The sequence below is a fragment of the Microtus ochrogaster genome, chromosome X, assembly GCF_000317375.1.
Source record: "Microtus ochrogaster isolate Prairie Vole_2 chromosome X, MicOch1.0, whole genome shotgun sequence".
Taxonomy (NCBI): Eukaryota; Metazoa; Chordata; class Mammalia; order Rodentia; family Cricetidae; genus Microtus; species Microtus ochrogaster.
In genome coordinates, this window is record NC_022026.1 from 13,184,164 (window position 1) to 13,194,429 (window position 10,266).

At 40.3% G+C, this 10,266-nt stretch overlaps 1 protein-coding gene across 1 annotated transcript in view; it reads right to left on the reverse strand.

The window, feature by feature from the left end:
• Positions 1-10,266, reverse strand: part of Arhgef6 (Rac/Cdc42 guanine nucleotide exchange factor 6) — a 122,749-nt gene that overhangs the window by 64,858 nt on the left and 47,625 nt on the right. Inside the window, 1 exon segment of the mRNA XM_013350503.2 lies at positions 6,092-6,162. Within this exon segment, the coding sequence (XP_013205957.2) occupies positions 6,092-6,162 (71 nt within the window).

Sequence of the window (10,266 nt, forward strand, 5' to 3'; positions counted from 1 at the left end):
CCAAAGGGAAAATACATTTTCTCATCACATTATCTTCTCTCAAAGCATGTGAGATGGGCGCTCCGCGACACAGAACTGCCCTTGCAGCGGTTTCAGTGGCTGCCTTGCTCCCCCAGGATGCTTGAGAGCCTTTCCCAAACTCACTCAGGCATTTCTCGCTGTCTTCCAGCTCCAGGGAGCAGCCCATGAATGGAGGCTGGTTCTTTCTCGGGGCACAGGGTGTCTAATATGAAAGGGCAAGGAGGGACGCAGACAGAGAAGGCTATGTGCTCCCTAACAGAAGGCCTCAGTGGTGAGTCAGAAGGCAGGGGCCTGGCAGACCAACCAGTTTGAGAGCAATACAATTGGATTAGGATGAAATCCCTTCAAACTTGCCAAGACAGGCTATGTTGTGTTCAAACACTGCCTGTGCCTCCCTGCTTCCGTCTCCATGAGGACTTTGAGCCTCCATTTGCTGAACTAACTTTTCCCTGACTTCAGCACAGAACACATGGAATGAAGCCACGGAAAAAGAAGTGGCAATCTTGTATCTCTACCCTAGACTATTATTTTCCCATAAAATAAATGCCCTACACTTGCTGCAAAGGCTTTGGAGTAAATACAGCTTTGGAACTAAGAGGAAACAGCCATGTAAGTATGAGGAAATTGCCAGGTGTGGTGGCACCTGCAATTCCAGTACTGGAGGGGTCACAAGTTCATTGTCATCCTAGACTATATGGTAAATTTTGGGCCATCTTGAGGCACAGCCATACCTTCTTTTAAAAACAAAAATAACAGAAAGTACGAAGAAATTGTTTTAAGAAGCTAAATATCTAAACAATGTCTGATAATTGAAGTATGCTCTATGAAGGAAGGCTATAGTGACCTCAGAAAACCTTACATCAAAGCAAAACTACATTGTAGAAGTCTGTGGTAATTCTGGTGTTTGTAAAAAAAAATGATAGCATGCTGGAAATATCTTTTGAGAGCAAAAAGGACATTATGTTTCTGCATTCATGTCATATCTGACTTTATGCCAGTAAAACTGTCTACCTACCTGCAAGAGCACCGACTGATCTCACACCCCCAAGTCACTGGCTTCCAATATTCATTCAGCACCCACCACGCCATAGACTTACCAGCTCATATAATCCCATCACTTCCGCAACCTCCAGCTTTCGGGTGGAAAAGATTAGTGGAGGCGTAAGACAGGAAGAAAGAGGGTGAAAACTAGTGAGAAATACGGAGAAAAGACTCCATAGAGACCTGTGTCAAGTCTTATCCTGTGGAATAGGAAGTGGGTGAGGCGGGGCATGGCGGGGTTCCTCTTTAATTCCAGCGCTCGAGGCAGGTGTTGAAAGAAATGGAGTCCATTTTCTTTCAGCGTTGTGGGTCCTGAGAGGTTACTCATGCTCCAGGAGATTGTCCTATGTCCATGTGAATCCAAGTAGCAGTACATGAAATCGGTGTGTTTATAAAAGACCACACAAAAGTTGGGAGGGCAGATAGGGAGGAATTGGAGAGAAGGGACTGAGAGGTAAATCAGAACACATTATATGCATGCATGACAGTCTTAAAGAAGAAAGTGGAAGGGGAGAACTGACTCCACAAAACTACCTTCTGACCTCCACATATGCCCCCACACACATCATAAACACACATAAACATGCCACACAAACACGCACGCAGGCATGCACACACATACACACACACAAATTTGGAAAGGGGTAGTAAGCTCCCAAACGGGCGAGAAAATTCAGGGTGGAAGTGGGTAGAGAGATGAGTGAGGAAAAATGAGGTAGCCAGTGGAAGGCCACAGCAAAGGTCACAAGAGCTGTCGCTGGAGTTTTGGTTTGCCATGTTACAGCCATTGTCTCGCCTGTCTTTGTGCGTGCCAGTCCTGCAAACCATGTCATTTAACCATCGTAATTGGTAATCATCACTATTAATTTTACTGAATTTAAAAACACCTGGGAGTCATTTTTCCGGGCATGTCTGTGGTGTTTCCAGAGAGGCTTAGCTGAGGGAATACGTGCCCTGAATGCAGGTGATACATTCCAGAAGGTGGAGTCCCTGACTGAATCAGAAAGGAGAAAGGGCAGAACAGCGCCAATCATCTCTCTCCGGTTCCTGATTGAGTGGAACACGAGCCGCCTCCATGACGGACCACATCCTCCAACTGCAGTGGGGGAAGAACCATAAGGTGGGTCCCTCATGACGAGTGGCAGGCATGCCCCTGTTGCATGGACACATTTCCTCATACAGATGCCACGCCTACATTCCCTTTCAGATCTTCTTTGCGTAGAGCTACGTTCTGACCCTCTTCAAAGCCCTGCCTTGAACCCTACCTCCTCCCTTCAACCTTTCCTCAGTGATCCTCAAATTTTAGTTCCAACGATCACCCAATCCACCTTGGTGTTGAAGGGGAAAAATGAAGAAGAGGTCAGAGAGTTGATTAAAACACTACATGCCCATATTCATGAGCAGAGATTTATGTAGCAAGTCACTTTGGGCCCCCCAATACCTTTAGTTCGAACAAACTTCCCACCTGCTTTTGGCTACAAAAGATTCTTGGCCACATTTTGAATTGTCATCTTCTTGTGCTTTCCAGTTCTGCATCATATTCTCAGCTGATGCTCCCATGTTTGTCCTATACTCCCAAGGGGACGGTGGGTGTCAAAAGCAAAAGCCACATGACTTTAAGCCTAACATTTAAGATGCATCCAGTCCTTCCCTACTCCTGTTCTTTACGTTTTATCCCCACCTCACTTACAACAGAACCTTATAATGGGCAATGAAAGGCAATAAACAAACACTTGTTAGAACACCAAGTCAGGTGAGGTTCTGCATGTCTGTAATCCCGGCACTCAGGAGGCCAGCATGATCAAGTTTCAGGCCAGACAGGGTGACAGAGTGATATCCTGTCTCAAAACACAAAACTAAAACGAAGTAAAACTAAGATCCTTTGCTCACTCTTTCTCTCGTGTGTTGAGTATCTCTCTCTTTTCACTTTTCCCTTCCTTCTCTCTCCTTCCCATTTCTCTGGAAAATGTGACTAACACACAGCACCAAGGTAAAGGGAGTTAGTATTAGTGAGGACTCACTGTATGAACGACCTTAAGTTTGAGTGAGAGATAAATACAGCTGGAATGCGTATATAGAAAACTTTCGGGCTGGAGAGATGGCTCAGCAGTTAAGAGCATTGCCTGCTCTTCCAAAGGTCCTGAGTTCAATTCCCACCAACCACATGGTAGCTCACAACCATCTGTAATGAAGTGTGGTGCCCTCTTCTGGCCTGCATGCATACACGCAGACAGAATATTGTATACATAATAAGTAAATAAATAAATATTTAAAAAAGAAAACTTTCCACGAAGGAGAATAATGAAGAATACATAGATCTTATATTTATGTTAAAATATGTACCCATATATATATATATGGATATATGTGTATCTATACACATATACTTCTCAGAAAAGTTAGATATGAATAGAGATCATTTTAAATTAATGGTACTCATTTTTTTCTTTATACTTTTTTCTATATCGTTTCATTGTTATTTATATGATTTATTTTTAATAGCATAAAACCAAGACACTACATTTAGTAAAGAATATGTATTAATTTTATTAACAGTGCTGAGCGGGGAGAGTTGATGTAAGATTAGATGGGGACATCTTTCTTGTGGAATAATGATTTTCTAGTTTTCTGAATGGGGTAGTATTTTTTTTTATTTGTCTCAGATATCCATAGAGGATAATCAGATAACATACTTTGAATTCATTGCCACAATTTTTTTTCCTAAGTACTCAACTCCAAATTATTTTGAATGAAAAAATAACTAACCAACAAGAATCTTTTTATAACCATATCTAGCTGTAATACATACAATGTATCTGTACTCAGTAATAAAACAATAATAAGCCAGACATAGTAATATACTCCTGTAATCCTTTCACTTGGAAAGCAGAAGCTAGAAGATTATACATCTAAGGACAGTTTGGGTTATGTGCTGAGTTTCAGGCCAGCTTGGCCACCAAGGTGAGACTATCCCCAAAAGAAGCAAACAAACTGGGCATGCAAATCAGAGGCAGGAGGATTAGACATTCAAGTTTATCCTTGACTATATAGCAAGTTTAAGGCTAATCTGAGCTGCAGGAAATACAACTTAAAAAAACCAACAAAATAAATAAATAATAAAAATTATTTATGTAATACTAACACAAAAGCTCTACATGTTTTCCCTTCAGGCCAGTATGAGTTGCCCAAGTGCTGTGGGACAATGGTCTTGTACTTTGTAAAGATTTGTCAGTTGTATTATTTTAATAAAATGCTGATTGGCCAGTAGCCAGGCAGGAAGTAAAGGTGGGGTGACCAGAACAGGAGAATTCTGGGAAAAGACTCAGTCTGCAGCCGTCACAGAGGAAGCCAGACACAGAGGAAGCAAGGTGAGAATGCCTCACTGATGCAAGGTACCAAGCCATGTGGCTACCACAGTCAAAAATTAGGGGCTAATATAAGTTATGAGTTAATAAAAGAGTGAGCCAATAGACCAATCAGTTTCTAATTAATGTAGGCCTCTGTGTGTTTCTTTGGGACTGAACGACTGCAGGACCAGTCAGGACAGAAACCTTGGTCAACACCCAAGACCTTCTCTTTTCTTTACTAAATCTGAGATTTGAAATATCAGAAATTTAAAAGCATATATATCTTTCGAGCCCAAAAATTCCAGGAATCTATCATGCAGATCTTTATCAAATTCTAGACTAAGGTACTGCCTGCAGAATTGTTTATAACAACTAAAGCTCGAAACAATATATATGCCTTTCAATAGTGGATAGGTTATGCAAGCTGCAGTCCATGCAGTCAGTGCATACTAGACAACACTGTACCACTGAGCTATCTCAACCTATCCCGTCAACATTCTGAACTGTTGCAGGCAGAAGACAGTGAAAGGCACAGCGGAATGCCGGGATGCTGCAGAGCCACTGAGAAAAGCCACGACACAATTTCAACAGCCATTTGCCTCCATCCTTTCCTTAAAAATGAAGGCAATAGAAGGTCATTTGAAAGAACTGATGGGGACTGAAGGGAGCTGAGAGACTAGCTTTGCTGAATCATGCCTTTATAACTAGAAACAAGAGGAAATCATTAACAAAAAGTTCCTTTCTAGTTGTTGGCCACGGCACCTATGACGTTCCTTCTTGATTTTTCATATCACCGACTGTACATATCACCAGTATGGAACATCTGTATTTCACTGGAAGCCAATGACACTCATATACCTGCACAGAGATGATTCAAAACTCCGTATCCATGCACAAAATCAAATGAGCATGCAGTGCACCTTCACGGAGAACACTGGGTAAAAACTGAAGCTGTATTTCAGTAGAGGGTGGGAGAGACCACAGGGCTACCAGGCAAGGCAACTTAGAGGTAATGACGACTTGACCTTTTCATTAGTGACTAGGCCAAGTCTGGAAAGGAAATGAAGGAAAGTAGAGAACAGATTAAGGAGAGTGATGCAATTTCTTTCTTCAAACCGGAGCTTATTTTGAGTATTACACATACCCTATTTATAGCTAATACAGTTTGACATAGCTGTGCTCAAGTCAGAGCTGTTTCATCCGTCTTTCTGTGTCAAAAGGCAGTCTTCCTTTCAGGCTCTCGTCACAAGCTAGAATTAATAATACTCCAGCAGCTGTTGTGGGTTGATTGACTCTCAAGTAAAATCACAGACCACAATCACTTAAACCGCATTCCATCTTAGAAACCTGGGGACATTCCTTCTTGTAACTACACGGTTAGGCTATGTCACTGGATTTCAGCATAGTGCCTACATAATAACCATATTCTCTTCCACCACGGTCAGTAGGCCTTGCTCGGAAGCATGTCAGCTGTTTGGCTTACCAGTACAGTAGATATGAAACCTCCAGCCACCTGTAAGACTGCCGCAAGTATATGAATAGCATTGCAACGCAAATGGCCGGGGAACCTTACAAAGCAACTTATCCCATATTCCTTTTGTGTCACCTTAAAATTATCAGTGGTTTGACAAGTGAAATATCTCCAAGTTGAGTGAAAGCAATTTTGCCCTCCGAACACTCACCACAGTGTAGTAATTCTTGGTAAGTGGAGCGGCGTCAAATCCTTTGACAGCTTTAGGGGACAGAGGTCTCTCTGCGGAAAAGATGTTGAGATAATGTTAATACCACACAACGCCATGGTGGCCATTTGATACCATAGGACAGCTGACATATTGTAAAGACTCCAAGTGGAAAGATCAAGGAAATGTACCTTTTTAAGTAAGTGAAAGCATCACTAAACATCAGAAGGTCAAAGTTTAACCTTCTTGTTCAGACTTCTCAAATCCCAAGAGAGGAGCAGTCCAAAGAGTTAATGGCTGAGCCAGGCAGGGCAAGAGTATCACTCTCAATTTGGCTTTATTTATGGAAGTCAGAGTCTTCACTCAATTTATTCAAAACAGGTTAAGTGAAACCAAAGCAAACTATAGTGTATTTGTAACTGGCAGATTATCACACAAACAAAAGAACATAATACCAACAGTGCCTTTCTTGGGGGTGCCTACTGTGCCAACAATAAAATCATCATAATCTTCAACTTGCTGAAAATGTCTGTAAAATGCTTCTGTTTTCTTTATTGTTTTAATATTATTAGATTGTATTAGAAAATGCTGCCTTCCTTCTACAAAGTTAATCTTACCTATTAACTCACAACCATGGGCTATCCTAGGACAGTCTTCTATTTAAAATAAAACAGAAAAACACTCATATTTCTATTTATGAGATAGAGTTTTGCCATGTATCCCAAGCTAGCCTTGAACTCCTGATCCTCCTGTTTCAACCACCCAAGTGCTGAAGATTACAGGTGTGCACCACCACATCTGGCTATAAATGCTTAGCAGTATCATTGCATAGTATCTTTCCAGCATGCATTGTCTCCTTTTCTTCATTTTGCTTTGTGTTCCATTTTTTTCCTATATCATACACTGCTTTAAACCCTTTCTGAAGCTTGGAGGACTGCACATGGCCACGTAAGAGTATGTCATCACACATTAATATTCTTTTAAAATATTTTTGCAAGTTATGACTTTTTTACAGAACAACCCTAAAAATTAAAAATACCAAAACATAAATAAATCATGGTGATTTTCCATTATCCAAAGTTAAGCATCATTCTGAGTAACAATTATGTATTATGTATTTTCATTCTTTTTATGAATGTGTATGTGTGAATACACACACATCTTTTCCTACAGTCTTGTAATTCTATCACAATACAGTTTCATAAATATTTCCCATATAATATTTATTTTAACTTTTATTGTATTAAAATATTCCTAATATTTATTTGGGACTAAGTAGCATTAAAGACATTTTATTTATCTTTACAGCACTCTATTAATGGAGATCATCTTATTTTACAAAGGAGAGAAGACATAAAACCAGGAATGTAATGTCCTTTGCCTAAGGTCATGCAGATAGGAAACTGGCAAAACCAAGATCAAAGCTGAGGCAGAACTTCCTAAGGAGGCGCTGCCCCCAATCAATAGGATCCCCAGAGCCAAAACTACTTAAAGGGCTTGGTCAATAGCACTGGGCAGAAGCTGATGCAGGATTTAAGTAAAGATTACAAGTTAAGTTTTTTGTTCAATTATTATTTAAAGTAATCTTGATAAAAATAAAATTTTTGAGCCTGCTGTGGTGGGTCAAACTTATAATCCTAGTCCTAAAGAGTATGAGGCAGGAGGACGGTCATAAATTTTAGAATAGCTAAGGATGCCTAAGGAGTTGAAGGTCAGCTGAGCTACATAACAAAAAAAATGAAGAAATGAAGATCACTTTTTAAGTATAAAAGCAAAGTCTACAGACACAACACATGGAATATGTTCCATCTCCTTTGATCTCAGAAACTAAGCAAGGTTAAATCTGGTTAGTATGTGGATAAAAGACACCAGCAAGATGTTGTCACCAATCAGAAGCAAGGCCAAGAAAAGTGCATTCCAGTGATGGAGTGCCTGCTAAGACATAGCCAAGGGCAGGAACGGCTGATGGAATGCATAATGCAATTGAAACGCAATGTTAACTATGCAAAGAAGAACGGAGGAGAATCAAACATGAAGGAAGTAGATGCTTTAGAGATTTCTTGATGACTGGGATGGCTGAACGCCACAGAAAAAGAATTAGTTCTTTGAAAAAACGTAAGCAAAGGTAAGGATGGGAGAAACAGCAATGCATTACAAACATGTCTGAAATTGTTAGAGAGAAAATTTAGTTACAGTTTTACATATTTTTCAAAAAAATTAATAAAGTAATCAAAGCTCTAATAAGAAGGGAAGAGTGAGACAGAGAGAACACACTACCAATATCAGGGGCCATAGATGACTCAGCGGGTAAAGGCCCTTGCTGACAAACTGAGTTTGAGCCCTGGACCTACACAGTGGCAGAGGAGAACTGACTCCCAATGCCCAAAGTTGTTCTTTCACCTCTGCTTTGCTCACACATACACACACAGAGGGGGGTATTTAATTAAATTTTTAAGAAATAACTTATCAGTAATGGGGATGAAACAAAAGATTTTACTCCAGAATCTAGAAAATAGGGAATCTTTTTATTTATTTATGAGACAGGGTCTCATATATAAGGAAGAGTAGTTTCCTAATCTGCCTTAATACAAATCCAATTAACCGTGCACCTAATCTTCTCGAATAATTTAATGACTCCTTAACAGGATCAGTTGGAGAAAATAAGATTGGTTTAAAATCTTTGTTTCACATCATGCTTGTTTCAATATTTCCTGGCATGAAAATTTTTGCATGGAAAAGGAGAATGTATCTTGCCTATTTCTTTCTTTTGATTTTTCCCTTTCTTTCTTCCACAATGATTTGGGGGGGGTGTGATTTTGCTTTTGTTTTTAGACAGGGTTTCTCTGTGCTGCCCTGAGTGTCCTGGAACTCACTCTGTAGACCTGACTAGCCCAGAACTCATAGAGATCCTCCTGCCTCTGCCTCCAAGTGCTGGGATTAAAGGCACACACCACCAATGACTGACTCCATGCTTCTTTTTAAGATAAAGTTTTGCCAGCAGTCCAGTTGACTGACAACTCATGATCATCCTCCATCTTCAGCATCCTGAGTGTTAGGAGTATAGGTGTAACTCTCAGTGACTGTTTTGGGAGAAAATGAATGAAGAATCTCTATAAAAACCTTAGCTTTTAGGGCCAGTGAGATGGCTCAGAGAATAAAGATGTTTGTTGTTTGCCACCAAGCCTGATGGCTTTAGTTTGAGTATTTTCTTTAATTTTGCCAAATACAATTATACTGGATATTGTAACAGATACTTGCTCGCTATTTTGTTTTATGTAACTTTACTCTGTTAAAGTAAAAACCTTCCTTTTTGATTAGACAGAAAGAGGGAAATACTGTGGTATGCTCTTTCTGCATGCTGTGAATGTGTATTGCTCTAATTTGTTAATAAATAAAAGTACTTTGACCTATGGCAAGGAAGGATCGAGCCAGGCGGGAAATCCAAGAAGAGATATAGAAGGGCAGAGTCAGGGAGACACCAGCCAGCCAGCTGCCAAGGAAGCAAGACAGGTAAAAAAAAATTGGGGCACTGAACTGAACAGAGAATTTTCAACAGAAGTTCAAATGGCCAAAAGACACTTAAGGTCATGCTCAACCTCCTGAGCGATCAGGGAAATGCAAATCAAAACAATGTTGAGATACCATCTTACACCTGTCAGAATGGCTAAAATCAAAAACACCAATGATAGCCTTTGCTGGAGAGGCTGCGGAGGAAGGGGTACCCTCAACCATTGCTGATGGGAATGCAATCTTGTGCAACCACTTTGGAAATCAGTATTTGGGTTTCTCAGGAAATTCGGGATCAACCTACCCCTAGACCCAGCAATACCACTCTTGGGAATATACCCAAGAGATGCCCTATCATATGACAAAAGCATTTGTTCAACTATGTTCATAGCAGTTTTATTTGTAATAGCCAGAACCTGGAAACAATGGAAGAATGGATGAAGAAAGTTCGGAATATATACACATTAGAGTACTACTCTGCGGTAAAAAAACAATGACTTCTCGAATTTTGCATGCAAATGGATGGAAATAGAAAAGACTATCCGGAGTGAGCTAACCCAGACCCTAAAAGATGAACATGGGATGTACTCACTCATAATTGGTTTCTAGCCATAAATAAGGGTCAAGGAGTCTACAATTGGTGAACCTAAAGAAGCTAAATAAGAAGGTGA